Source organism: Dryobates pubescens, chromosome 8, assembly GCF_014839835.1.
Source record: "Dryobates pubescens isolate bDryPub1 chromosome 8, bDryPub1.pri, whole genome shotgun sequence".
Lineage (NCBI taxonomy): Eukaryota > Metazoa > Chordata > Aves > Piciformes > Picidae > Dryobates > Dryobates pubescens.
In genome coordinates this window covers 11,211,132-11,226,211 of record NC_071619.1, presented here as the reverse complement: position 1 = coordinate 11,226,211, position 15,080 = coordinate 11,211,132, and the positions used below count along the sequence as shown (strand labels likewise).

Below are 15,080 nucleotides of genomic sequence, written 5' to 3'. Positions count from 1 at the left end.
CTTTCACAAACACTCAAGTCTTCAGAAATTTTACCTGCTATCTGGGGTCTCCAGAGGTCACACAAAGACAGATAAACCAAAGTGTGGACAGATAATGCAAGGGGTTAACCTTTTCTCTGAAGCACAGGAAATGCAGCCCAATTACTTTGTGCTAAGTCTTGAAGAAATGAAAGTAACATAACTAGAAACAGATTATTTCAGTTGCTGCTTATTCCCCAGTGAGTGAGGCATGCAAAGCAGGCAGTTAGGGGCATACAGAGCCAGGTGGGGAACTAGTATCCAGATTTATACAAGTCTCAGGCACAACATGCATAATTAAGCTTGTGCAAACGCATTCCTGATATTACACAAACCTGACTTAAAGAGCAGGATCAATGTGTTGCCCATTTTATGTTGCTCCATATTCTGAATGGCACCACAAATAAATAATGCCAGTATCTATTTGAAATACATTGAGATCATTGCTGTGCTGACAGAAAGTGCTAAGTTAAAGCCTCAAGGACCCCTTTTACAACCCCATCCCCTGTCAAAGCACAAGTATCAATGTATCCTGCCTCAACAATGTCTATCAAAAGGATACTAAACTAGGGCTTTGAGGAAGGATAGATCTATCCCCAGAGGTCTCCATTTTGTCAACATCTCCTATGTAGGTATAGAATAGAATAGAATAAACCAGGTTGGAAGAGACCTTCAAGGTCATCGTGTCCAACCTATCATCCAACACTACCCAATCAACTAAACCATGCAACCAAGCATCCTGTCAAGCCTCGCCCTGAACACCCCCAGTGATGGCAACCCCACCACCTCCTCAGGCAGCCCATTCCAATGGGCAATCACTCTCTCTTGTGTAAAACTTCCTCCTAACCTCCAGCCTAAACCTCCCCTGACACAGCCTGAGACTGTGCCCTCTTGTTCTGGTACTGGTTGTCTGGGAGAAGAGACCAACCTCCGCCTTACTACAACCCCCCTTCAGGTAGCCTCAAAGCTGGGCATTTAGTGCCAGCTACAGGGAGAGTGTCTGTGAAAGTCACACCTCCACGACCAATCAGACCAGACTATTTCATGTAGGCACCAAATACTCATACCTTAGCACTTGTGATCGCCTGACCTGCGACTCCAGCTGAGAAGCCAGAGGGAAAGAGTGAGTGACAGTCCTGGAGGAGTTTGGGACACTAAACTTAACTAAAAAATAAACCCCACTGAAGCAACAATACTGATTAAACACACTAGTTCAGTGTTGGGCAGCCAGTTCACACACTGCCAGAGTTTGAGGGAAGTTTGTCTCAGCTGTGAGGCCAGAGGTGTGAGATCTCCAGATGTAACCAGATAGTAAAGAACGTTCTCTCACCTCAATATACTAATCTTCCTTTCAGGATATCCATTACCTTCATAACTCTTCACAGAGCAATGCCAGTTTTCATATATAATTAGAAGAAGACACATGCTTTAGAACACTAATTACTTCCGTGCTGTGGGGTCTTTTCTAACCAGGAGAAGTGTTCTCAGGCGCTTGTTATTGAAATGTAACAAAAGGGAAGCAGCAACGTTTGAAGGTGTGAAGCTCTCAATATTAAACCAATTCATTACTTAGGAAGAAATCTGAAATGTCACATTTAAACTTTGCATTTGGGTGTTAGCTTTCCTTTGGTTTTGACAGAGGAGTCAGCCTGTTCAGCTCTGACAGGAGCTCAGAATCATTCCTGGTTTGCACAGCCTGGCAGGGTGCTGTCATTTCGTACTTGAAAGAAGGCAGAGGATTTTCTTTTCCATGAGAACTGGAAACCCTGCAGAGGAACCTGTACTGTGGGAGACTTCGTACAACTGCGCTCAGCTGGCTTGGCAATCGCAGCAGTGTGGGTAAGCACAAACCTCCAGCACTCCTTCCCTTGCATTTCTCTTTTAAAAGACCCATCAAACGTTACCTCAACTTCTGCACAGCCACTGCAGACATTTCGCTGCACAGCACCTTGCCAGGAAACAGAAACTGCTGTTTAAAGCCCTGGTTGTGCACAGCACTGGTTCCAGTTCGGCTCATGCCCACACAACCACGTGCCGGCTATGTGCCTCCCTGCATGCAGAGCAATGGAGTCGTGCATGTTTGTGCTGTGCTGACCTGTAAGCTCAGTGCCTGTAAACAAACTGACAAAGTGGTAAACGTGCCTAATTGTAACTGCAAGAAATCCCAAACAAAACCCATGGGACAACTCATGTTTTCAGTCAGGAACGTGGTGAATCACTGACTTGCCATTTGTTTACAGACTGAGCTGAACTGTGACCATAAAGGGTTTGGCTACGGTCAAAACGAGTTGAAAAACAGCCAGGAACAGACCCCAGTCCTATTGACTCTGGGGGTTTGATTTTAACCACTAGACCATAAATAAAAATGCACTGTATGATGCAAAGCAGAATTGTGGTGTTTCAGCCTGTATTTAAATAGTTTTGCTAGCACCAAACAAACAGAATGGGTAGCAACAGTATGTTTTGTTTCATTGAGCTGACAGAGTTTTTCAAGCTCAAACGAGAAGCAACTGCTGACATAATGATTATAATTTTCATTTATCCTTCTGAATCACAGAAGTGTTCTGTGCAGTAAGACAAAGTCAAGCTTTAAGCACACTTAATATTTAATGTACCTTTTTCTTTTTCACTAGAAATTATGTGTTGGTAGTAATCAGCAAACAAGACCTTGACAAAACCTCCAGCTGCTTCCCAGGATACTTTTGTATGCTTAACATGCAAGCTGCTCTGCTGTGCATCACCAGCCAGATCTTGCACTAAGACTCTCACAGACACAGGCATTTTTGACAGCAAATATGATAACAGGAAGCAAGGTAAGAGTCACTAATCACCAAAGGGTTGAAGCATTTGGATATGAGCTTCAGTGGCTGCCCGGCACTCTCTTCTGCCAGTGCCAAATACAGAGTTCTGGGCAGAAACCAGCATACACTTAGAAAGAAGCACAAAGGCTCTGCAGTCCTCAGCTGCAGCAGTGCCTATAAAGCAGCTATGCACCCCCTCTGCAGCCTAAGAGCAATGGAAAATTCCTTAACTTCTAACATTCCTGCAAACATCCTCAAGTGCATAGAACAGCTTTCAGTTCTAAAACCTCTAACCTGGAACTCTATCAGCTCCTGTTCTCCCACTCTCCATGCCAATGCTGGAATGTGTCTAGAGAAGGGCAACAAAGCTGGTGAGGGGTTTGGAGCACAGCCCTGTGAGGAGAGGCTGAGGGAGCTGGGGTTGCTCAGCCTGAAGAGGAGGCTCAGGGGAGACCTTACTGCTGTCTACAACTACCTGAAGGGAGGTTGTAGCCAGGTGGGGATTGGTCTCTTCTCCCAGGCAACCAGCACCAGAACAAGAGGACACAGTCTCAAGCTGCACCAGGGGAGGTTTAGACTGAATGTTAGGAAGAAGTTCTTCACAGAAAGAGTGATTGGCCATTGGAATGGGCTGCCCAGGGAGGTGGTGGAGTCACGATCACTGGAGGTGTTTAGGAAGAGACTGGATGGGGTGCTTGGCGCCATGGTTTAGTGGATGGTGTTGGATGATAGGTTGGACTCGATAATCTCGAAGGTCTTTTCCAACCTGGTCTATTCTATTCTATTCTATTCTATTTAGATCTGTAAAGACAGGATTTGTTGTTGCTCAAGGACTGACACAGTATTGTGTGTTCAGCTTGGCTCTGAATTGCTGGCTCTACACTCCAGGTTGGTTTTAGTCCTGCATTTCTACTGGTTTTAAAAACAAAAGCGTTGTCAAGTATCATCAACTTTAACTCTTCCCAAAGCAGGCTTATTAGTGCTCTCACTGGTAAATTTCAGATATTTTTAGCTTCTTGCTGTTACATTTTGTTTGCCTTCAAGGTAACAAAGGTTTGGGATGTTTGCAAATGCCTCAGAGGCTGGCAAAACAGAGCTTAGTGCTGGAGAGGCTTCTTCTGCTGAATAAAAATGCATGGCTTGAGGTAACAACAACACTGAGGTCACATTTTGCATGTTGAGAGAAGCAATTCAGACAGACTCTGTATTTGAAGGAAACTTCAGTTTGTTTTAATAGTTGGCATAGCATTCCTTTACACTGGAATAATATTTTAAAGATGACTACACAGTCACCTGTTCTTTTATGGAGATTCCTCATGGTTTCCCTGACACAAGAGAATCTTTCTTTTTCTTTCTTTCTTTCTTTTTTTTTCCCTTGTGCTTAAGAATTCTTCACCATTTACCTCTCAGATACAGCCCACTGGGAGTCATAATCCCATACTGGAAATACCCCTGTATTTCATGGAAACAAACTATTGTGCCAAAACAGAGGCTCAGCTCTTCAATGAAGACTTCTAAACAGGGAAGAAGTAGTTGCCCGAGCTTCATGCTCAAACAAAATTTGCTAGTATCTAGAAATAAAAAGAAAATTATTTAAAGGTATAGGAACTATTTATACACTATCTAAGGCATTATTTAGGCATGTGTCAGTGTTCAAATAGATTGAGTTGCTTATTTCTCTCCATATTTACTTAAGAGAACGAGGCTCAAAAGCTAAACATTTGTTTGACAGTGTGTACCTGGGCCTATACACAGCCCAGTTGCTGACTACAAGCCACAGACATGAGTTTTGCTGTAGTGTGCTAAAATACAGCATTCACAATGCAATAGCACATGTGGTCTCAGAGTTAAAGCCTCTTGCTCTCCCAGCTTTGGTTCCTCCTGCAGAGTAATCTGTTCCTGTCATCGCGATGGTATTTGCAACTTCATAGGACTTCTGTTACGGTATTAAGATTACTTGATAAGGAGGTCTATCAGAGTGAAAAATAATTCCATATTTCCATCCACATGGGACCAACAAGAATTGACCATTGATATACTAAGAGCCTGCTGACCCAGCTTGGTGTTATTTTCGTGTTTTTAAGGGCAAAAAACCAGAAGATAGAAGCCTTTGAAACCTTACTTACACTGTGAAGATTTATTCTTTCAGCAGCTCCTGGCTAGCACTCTGATTTTTTCAAGAATCCACAGCCAGAAGATTAGCAGTTTGTCAGTCAGTGATTTACTGGGACAGAGTAAGCAACACATGCTTCCTCCACTCCTCATTCCCACAGCTCCAGACCTTGGTTTGTTCAGTGCACAGCTTTAAATGGTCAAATGTGGAAGGCCAGCAGCACAAATACAGCAGGGACAATAGCCACTTGAGCACTGCATTGGCATTCAAGAAAACCTCTAGCTCAAAACATACTAGGAACAACTGAGTGTCTCCATCTGCCTTTAGTTTTAAAACACTAATAGATAAAGCAGCCTCCTAAATCCACACTTGTTAACCAGGAAAAAAGAAAATGTGAAAATGCAGACAGCAGATGCACGACAGTGAAGACATCTCCCATTTTTCACTAGGACACTTTGAAGGCTATTGTTGTCACACCCACCAACTCCTTTCTCTATCCATCAGACTTATTTCTGTATGACACAACTAATTGTGCTACCCAGACAACTGGAAAAGAAGGAAAACTGTTTAGTATTTCCCCAGAAGATCCTCAAAACCTGTAGCCCTTACATCATGCTGAAACTAAAGACAAGCCTTTAACCTAAGCAGGAGAGCCTCATCAGAATATTAGTATTAGGGTCCAGTACCAATAAACAGGCAGTAACTATCTTGTTCAAAATGTCTTGTACAGAACTAACCAGGATGGAAAAGACCTTTGAGATCATCAAGTCCAACCTATCACCCAACACCATCTAATAAACTAAACCACGGCACCAAGTGCCTCATACAGTCTGTTTTTAAACACCCCCAGTGATGGTGACTCCACCACCTCCCTGGGCAGCCCATTCCAACGGCCAATCACTCTTTCTGTGAAGAACTTCTTCCTAACATCCAGCCTAAACCTCCCCTGGCACAGCTTGAGACTGTGTCCTCTTGTTCTGGTGCTGGTTGCCTGGGAGAAGAGACCAACCCCCACCTGGCTACAACCTCTCTTCAGGTAGTTGTAGACAGCAATAAGGTCTCCCCTGAGCCTCCTCTTCTCCAGGCCAAACAACCCCGGCTCCCTCAGCCACTGAACAGAAGAACAAATATTTCCTTGTAGTTTCTTACATTACAAGCACAGGAGCTTTTTTTAAGTATTCAGTTAAATCCTTCATGTATAAAACTCCCATGTTTATACTGTTTTTCATATGTGCAATTCAGAAATATCTTATAGAAGATACATTCGTTAGTCCCATTTCTCCACTGTGGAAAGTGAAACACAGCAAACTCATACCCCTCAGCTACAGTTACCACCTTTTCTCCCAGATCACACACACCAACAAGCCAATCCTATCTTCTGGTTGAGTGGATCTTTTCCAGAGTCAACAGGCAAAAGAAAAGCATTTCAACAATAAAATGCAGACGTGGAAAATACCCTTCTCTTCCAAACAGCAAGGATGGCTTCGACACAAATGCTTACTTGAGGAAGGGGCAAACCTCTTTATGCATATTGCACTTAGGAGTAAAATTGGAAAAGACTACAGCTGTCCTTCCTATGTCTTTCTCTGTGTGATAAGAAGGGAAACAGTACAGTTGCAGTATAAGCAATTATGCAACAAAATCTTTGCAGTGCACCAAATCTTGGCATTAAGTTGGCAGTTTCCAGGATACAAGCTATATTCCAATCAGATTATGTTGTATTAATCATATTTGCACACAATAAAGCCAGCATTTTTCAAGCCTCATTTCCCCTTCTTTTTTATTGAAACAGTTCCCAGCAGCCAACAATAATTTTATTATTGATTTCTGGGGAATGTGGAAGAAGCAGTGATTTAAGTACAGGAAAAGCACTCCAAATGAAGACATCCTGCCTATTGATACTACAGCTTATTCACCTCGGAGGGAGAAGATAAAGCTTTCAACAAGGCCATACGTTTTGGAGGAGAGCAGTCACAGAGGAATTTTTCCAAGAACAACTGAATTTGTAATTCTCACGAATTCCCTCTCTATCTGCCAGTGGCCCAGTATGAAACTACAGCCAGTCTGAGAACCCCACTGCTTTAGCCCTGCTCCTATCAAGGGACCTCACTGTGCAACCTGTCCCATTTAAGAGCTAGCAACACCACAGGCCTCCTGCCTTACTTGGATCTAAACCTAATTACAAGTGTAGCACACACTGAGAAGGAAGCAGACAAATAAAAACCAATCTCCTTGCTGCATTTCCAACAGGCCTCATCAACTCCTTGTATCAGATGAGTGCTGCAGTGAAGACTTCATACTAACATATCTTTTTTTAATCTTTCATCCTGCAATCTGCAGCAAACACAAAACTGAGAAGGTTGTGAATCTTCCATGTTGTATGCCACATTTTCCATTACCAAAGCATGGGCAGTTTTGACAGTACTAGTGAAACAGGAAGGCAAACCAGAATTGTTACTGACTGCTGGTTTTCTAGCCAGTCAGGTTGAATAAACAGAGATGAATCATTTGGATAATAAAAGAAACTACTATTTAGTGAACCAAATGACCCTCGAACCTCTCTAACTTAGGAATTTTAAAAGGAATTTAAAAAAACAATTCCCATTTCTGCCCTGAAAGCAAATGCAGCCCTGCATGGGTATTTGCAGAGCCTGGCTTAACGTTGTTACTTTCCAAGGAGCCAAGGGACCCAGGGCAATCAGCATGGGCCTCACTCCCGGGCTGACAGGCAGCAAGGTCAGCAGCGGGGAACGAAGGGCAGCTGGGGTGACAGGCTGTGTAACATCACAGAAACCTGTCTTAACCTCCACTAACAGTGAGGGCTGAAATAGCTGATGACTCCTGCTTACATCAAGCCCTTCAACTATTTTTGCACAGAAACCACAGGCAAACCTTGCTGTTCTTCCTGCTCTTTCACCTTTCCTCCCAATAACACCTAACTTATAAGAAACATTCTTCAATGTACTAAATGTGATTCACTAACACAAGCAAACCAAATTGAATAGGCAGGGAACAGACAGATTAATACACAACACAGACTTCTGAGCTTCTAATATTAGTGTATCCAGAATATAAACCTAGGGAGACTGTGAGTTTCCATACATGTAGGAGACCTTATTCACCCCATGAGGATGTAACAGCAATCCTTGACAGAAAAACAAGGAATCTAAAACATGTAAGAGTTACTTTGATTTTATTTTGAGCTGCCAGCAGTCAAATTATTTCTTGCTGTAATTACAGTGGCTACAAAATCAGCAATTTAATGCCTATAATTTCTCAGAAGGCTAAAACCTTCAGGCTCTTTGCTTCAAGACATTCTTTGCCCAATCCACCCCTTAACAGTATTTCTCAACCCTGTGCAAGGAAAGAGACAAACACAATGAAAGAACATAGAAGTTATTAACAAGAACATAAAATTTAGCCTAATTTTGACTTGAAAGCAAACAAAATCACTGTGGCAATGCTAGATGAGACAGTCTTGATTTTCTTTTTTTTTAATTCCAAGTGGCCCTCTGATTTAATAAGGCTAAGAAATATTGCCCTATAAAACAACACATGAAATCATATTCTATGTGTAGCGTAACATGATGAAACTAAAGCTGCTGCCAGTTAGCAAGCTGACATTCTCAGTTGTGCTAGCAGCAGCTCACATCACTGCAGCGTGTGTTTAGTAGCTGTTACAACGCACTTCGAAATGGAACTGCCAGGACCCTACCAAAATCAGACTATTCTTAACAGAAGAAAAAAAAAAAAGTGTTATTGTAAGTAGGTTTGTGTCCTTAAACCCACACAGTACAACAACAAAACTGTCCTACAGTTCTGAAGTTCAAAGTCAAGTGATTCTGACTTCTCTGGTACTGGCCCGTCTCCTAAGCAAGACTCCTAGAGCTACCAGTGGTCACTGCTCTGACAAAACGAAAAAGAGAAGTGACAGTGTGGTTTGGGGGTTTTTTAACTGACACCACAGCCTCCTCTTCACAAGATGGGTAATTCAAGGTGCTCCAAAACAATCCTTCTTCTTCTGAAATGTCAAGGTGTATGTCTGCCAGTTATGGGATGAATGCCATCCATTTATTTCTGATGTGCAAGTCTGTGACAGAGAATGGGGAAAGCAAGTGGATACGGTTTTTGGCATGGTCAGAGGCTCTGACTGCCTTCAGTCACTACATATAAAGACTGTGTTTGGGATATTTTTAAACAACTTCACAGAAAAGTGGCTTAGCTAGATCTGAAAGTACAAATGCAGAAACTGATTGAGGAGCTGATGACACTGGAGATGCTTCTGTTCTTCCTTGGTCTATTTACATGTCTTGAATGGTCTCCAAAAGGCTTCTGCTCAGCATTCACCATCTGGTATGCAGATACCATTTCCAGATGTTAAATTACAGATAAACCAGCTTTTTATTATTTCCCTTTTTTTAATTGAGAATGCAGCAAGTCCATGTGAAAGAGTATACAGTATCACAGTGTAACTAAGGTTGGAAGAGACCCCAAGGATCATCAAGTCCAACCTGTCCCAACAGACCTCACGACTACATACAAGGGGTAACACAACATGCTTGGGTAGAAAAAATGACAAGGTCTAATGAATGCACTACAAACATACTGTACTTGGCCCACTTCTTAATTAATTTCAAATAAATTAATTATAATTATAATCATGTTCTAACTCTACCCTCTTTAAATCCTCTGCAATGAGTAAGTATTTTTTTCTTGTGTGCAGCAGTCATATACAGCACACACAGAGAAGAAAGGATGACTCTAAGACATAAGAAGGCAAACAGGTATTTTTGTCTGTTAATTTCCCAGTCAAGTGGAAAAAAAGGGAAATAGCACTTATCAGGCATAATGCTTTTCATCAGCAAAAGGCTTTCCAACCTAATTACATTCTCACAACTCCCTGTAAAATGATCTGCAACTATTATCTCTGTTGTACCAAGGAAAAAGTCATAGGACTGCAGCTTATCCCAGTGCGGTCCAGATTTCCAGTTTTCTGCTTGGACCACATTCCATTTCTCTTTCTGCACCATAGTCTGTCACTTGATTGCCCTGAATGCAACAACCTTGCCTGCTTAACTGTAGCATTGTGATGTTCCAGCCTTGGAAAGTCCCGATTTCCATGTCCCTGGGTACTGTTCCAGGACACCTGAAAGGTTCACATTTTTTTCCTCTCATCAAACCAAGCCTCATTTTGTGGATAACAACACATTTGCTCTGTGTTTACAGGAGTAAGCAACACTTAAGTAAAATGAACAGTCAGAGAAGTGAAGACAGTGCTGAAGCTCTCCTTCTGTCAGGATGAAAGTTAGCAACACGCTTCATGATCCACGCCAGTCCCACTGGGATCACCCGAGTCCTTGGGAAATGCTGCCAGTTTGCCAAAGGCACAGAAGTAGATTTTTCCATTACAGAAGTGAAACCTTGTTTGTTGTCGTTTTTTTTTCTAAGCATTTGTTGTTGAACAACTGTTTTGTGCTCCTTAAAGGCACTGCTACAAGGCTGTCACAGCCAGGACTGAAAGCACACGCCTGCAGTCAGATACGGCAGGACTTAAAAAGTGGCAGGAACTTTAAACAGATGTATAAATAAGGTGCTGAACAACCAAACCTTTTATAGAACTACTGCCTCATGGGCAACTGCCTAAAAGAACAAAAGCAAGTGGTCTAAATATAAACTGCAATTACCTGCCACAGTCTCCAAAATTGCTCCTTGCAGTATTGTGTTGAACCACAGGCACACAGAAACCTTCCTGCCCTTTGCTTATCCACTGATCCTGGCTCCTGTGACCCTCGCACTGTCCCTAGCCACATTACTCATCTCACATTCCTTCTCAGCAGACACAGTAACTAGATGACCATAGCTGACATACTGCATTAACCTATTATTAGGTGACCCTGACACTCTACCTCACATTTTCTCAGTTTATATTCACAACCATTCTAAACCGAAATATCAAGGGTGATAGGAACCTGTTATCCACAACCTTGGAAGAGGCAATGAAAAAGAAGGTAGAATTGTATGTGACATCCTCAGTTACAGCCTATGTAATACTCAGACCTAGGAAAGTAGAGTGGGTTTTTGATCTCCTCCTTTTTAAAAATACATAACTTCATTCAAGTCTGATTATGAAGAAAATGGTAACCTTACCCCCCACCCCCCTTTCACCAAGAGCCTCAGAGAACTTGCCTGTCTAGTATCTGGAAAATGGAGAAGTCACTCAAACTGCATGAAACTAAATAGTCTTCTGCAATCTCCTAAAGCCTACCTGCCACAAAGGATGGGCAAAGCTTTCTAAATTAACTTCTCCAGCTGACAGAAGACACTCCCCCTGCATTGCCCCTTCTCAAAATGAGTCACTGATGTGGTCAACCAAGGAATGGGAGAGAGGAAAACTTATTGAAAAAGTGGCCCTTCCAGGACACAGGAGAACCTGCTGGATAAAGGTGCAGCTCACCATATGCACCCAGGATAGAAGAAATCACTTGATTATTCAAAGACAAGCTTGCATTGAGGGCAGTATCAAAATATAGTGGAATCTAAAGAAGCAAGTCATCTTACTAAGCTTTGGTTTCCTTGACACCCATAATCGCTTGCAGGTTACAAAAATCAAAGTGCAATGAATAGTCAATGACATATTTGCTTAGAGAAGCAGCACGTGCTAAATGGAGTAGTCCAACCAGTAACTGGGTTTTGCTCAACGAGACGCAGTATATTCCAAACTAAGGCAATGACAAACAGAATTAAGCAGATACTCACCAGCAAGTGTGTAATCCATATCAAAACCAAAGCACTTTATCTTTTCCATGGCTAAGCTTCTGTTTACAAAGACCCTGTAAAGAGAGAAGAAATCAAGCCGTAGGTACAAGCATTTTAAGTAGAGTCGTAGTTTAGAATAAACATTCTGCCATCTGTCAGATGTCTCTTAGGTCAAAACTAGAAAATATACCTGAAAATGGAGGCATGTTTAATGTTTTGCAGTGGGTTCTCCTGAAGCAAAGCCATGACTTTGCAGGGTTATTCTAATTATTGGTGTGCTGTCTAAAGACATACACGCATGCATGCACACACACACACGGCTTTGCATGTGACCTGCAAAAATTCCTAAGAATAGAAGTGCAAAATCTCCTGAAGCAGAATTCAGAGCCCAAGTGAGAGGAAACTAGAAGCAGAGGATGGGAAGTAACACAATTTGCTTGATTAAACCAAATGCTTACAAAGTGATAACAAGGAAAGGAAAAGAAAGTAACATGTCTGTGAATAAACTTGCAGCATTTAAGCCCTCTTTGGAACTGTATCTGGAAATTCAAAGCAAATCTAAACAGATCTGTTTCTGCATTTACACCAACAGCATTAACAACATTTAATAAATGTCTGAAAAACAGCAACAGAGACCAATTTTAATCCACAAGAATCTGTTATTTCTACTCAGAAAATCTTTTTATTTAGAACTCCTCTGCAACTCCTCTGCAAAACTGCTGGTTTTTAAATTCCACTTTTAATGATTACTGCAATGGCAATCTAAGCTGAACATTTCCAAGCCCTTTCTGATGACATTTTAATACACCATATTCAATTTAGTTCATGTAAATAGCATGGTACAGAAATAGGTCAGAGCGTACAACAAAAGCTTTTCTCGCTTCCTGTTCCAAATACTACAGTAACTAAGCCACTTATGTTTCCCCAGAACTTCAAACCATATAACAGATCTGTAATTCAACAGGATTTCTCTCCACTGTCTGTTTTAGCTGAACTTTAAGAACAAGAGTCAGAACTTGGCTGAGGGATGCAAGCTGAGCTTCTCAACACTGATCTCAGACCGAAACCCCACGTACTGCTCGCGCTGTGATGCCAAGACAAAATTCTCCTGTATGAGAAATGTCCCAGAGCCTTCATCTATACTCAGGTTTCAGTATGTGAAAATTCTCCAAATATTTAATACATGCACTGCTCTCAGCAGAGTAATTATCCTCTCAAAAACTGAAATCGGCAGCGCTGCCGTGTAGGAGGAGCAGCGCAGGGACAGCAGCACAGCAATGGAGACAGCAAGTGCAAAACCAGGCACCCGCACGCTCTGAAAAGCTGAAAGAAACCACTGTGAGATTCTCCTCCACACACATGTTCTGGGCAGGTGGCTGGCAGAATGTGCTCATTTAACTGCCCCTGTCAATCTGCCACTGCTCAAATTCTAACAGCAAACTGCTAACATCAAACTGTCAGACTTCTAAGCAAGTCGTCTTACCTCATCTCTGACCGATGTGCTCCTAGCTTAGTTCGCAGCAGCCTGATTCATCTACTTGTCTGAATCACATTACACAATCCCTTTAACGCTTCCCTAGTACTAATGCAATTTTGCTTGGATCTGATTCGACTTCAGGAGATCACTATGCCTGAACCAAGCCTTAAAGTACTGTGTATCTTCTTGGACAGTGCTGCAGAGAACACATCTGTGGCTAATTTAACCAGTCACTGGATATCGTTGTTGTTCCACACAAATCCACTTGGAATACAGTTTCTCTGGCAATAGTATACTTTCCCCCTAACCTTGCACACTCTCTCTGGGAGTCACAGTTTCCTGGCAAAGTGCCTGTCTTTGACAAAGGGGCTTGTCACTAAGGGGCCTCAGAGGTTATAGATGATGGTCTTTTCTGATAGATTTATGTATTACCTAAACAAGACAAAGTGATGGGGAAAAAACAAACAAACTGAAAACTGGTAAAGAAATGCCTTTTGGAAATATGAGATGGGATTGTAAATCACTGTGTTTCACTCCTGCAATAGCTGGCTTTTGAGTAGGTGGAGTAAATTATTAGACTCTGCAGTTTGAATCCATGTTTGTCTTTTAACATGGAGATAGCTGTGATTTACAAGAGGCCAACGTGAAATGCTGTCTGTTACTAAACAGTCTCATGCTTTGTGTAATGAAGATGATTATGTTCTGCTGCTGCTGGTGCCAAGAAGCATCATTTAATAGCCAACTGAAGCACAAAATTTCTGAGCTTATGTTTGTGCAGTCTCTTTCTGAAGTGGAGCATTTAGGAAGGAATAACATACCTCCGGGAGAACCTAGCAACACTTTTAGTCTGACCTGCACAGTCCAATTTTGTCCTTGCTTTTAGGCTTAGCCCTCAGAGCACAGTTTTACATTCTTCTTAACTTGACAGGAATAGGAAGGGAAATCTAAAGCATTGCAACATTTGGGAACAGTTTCTCGAATGAGGGCAAAAACAAGCAGCAAGACAGAGCTGAATGCGCTTATACAAAGGGTAATATGACAGTGTCTGTGAGAGGCAAAAAACAAGGGAGCTGTGACCCAAGAGATGTCTTCCACAGTCCAGCCTGCCTGTGTTTAGATGGTGATGACACCAAATTGACCAAAAACCATGGAAGGATCTCTAAGACTCAGTCTTTTTTCATCATTGGCATTCAGAGTATATACAAACTGAACTCCAAGACTGGAAAAAAACAAACCCAAACCTGTACACATTAATACTGAAGATCTGGTAAAGTTTACTAAAGGCAATTAAATGAACACCACCTACCAGCATATTTTGGTTCCTGTGGTGGGTTGAGAGAGGGCTTAGCTCTCCCTCCTCCACAGAGTAAGAAACCACAGCTAACTCAGTCGAAGAGCAAAAGCTATATATTTACAAGCATATATGGAAAGCAGGTTATATATAACACAATATATACAGGTATTTACAATATATACACAGCAAAGACAAATAACACAACAAAAATCCCTCCCTCAGGGAGGGATCCCCTCTTTGGAACCCCCTCTCTCCCCCCCTTACCTCCCTTTTTCCCCAAAAAGGGGTTAGAGAGAGAGAAAGGCAAGTTACTAAGGAAAAGAGTTGTTAGCAAGCTTCAAAAGCCCATGCAGGATTAGTGTTTGCTTATCTGAAGGCCAAGTCCAGCAGTTCGCAGAAGAAGCAGGCAGGGAGAACAGGCTGAAACACCAAACTCCCCCAACTCCCAAACCGAACTGAACTGAGGAAAAAATTTTCCAACCGCTTCACAATCTAAAGCTGAATTTTTGTTTATCAACCAATGAAATTCGTTTAGAATATCAGAATGTTTTGGTTCTAGTACCAAAAACATTAGCCAGTGTGTTCCAGCAGTGTTTGTTCTTAAAGGCACAGCCTCAAACG

General features: G+C 42.0%; 1 protein-coding gene across 5 annotated transcripts in view; it reads right to left on the bottom strand.

Annotated features, from left to right (window-relative positions):
* NT5C2 (5'-nucleotidase, cytosolic II) overlaps positions 1-15,080 on the bottom strand; it is a 65,459-nt gene that overhangs the window by 21,158 nt on the left and 29,221 nt on the right. For 3 of the 5 annotated variants that reach the window (XM_054163712.1, XM_054163711.1, XM_054163714.1), the window contains one exon: positions 11,689-11,762. In XM_054163712.1, the coding sequence (XP_054019687.1) occupies positions 11,689-11,762 (74 nt within the window). Of the gene's footprint in view, positions 1-11,688; positions 11,763-11,878; positions 11,950-13,171; positions 13,195-15,080 lie in introns of those variants that run through there. The other 2 variants (XM_054163716.1, XM_054163715.1) reach the window with 2 other exon arrangements.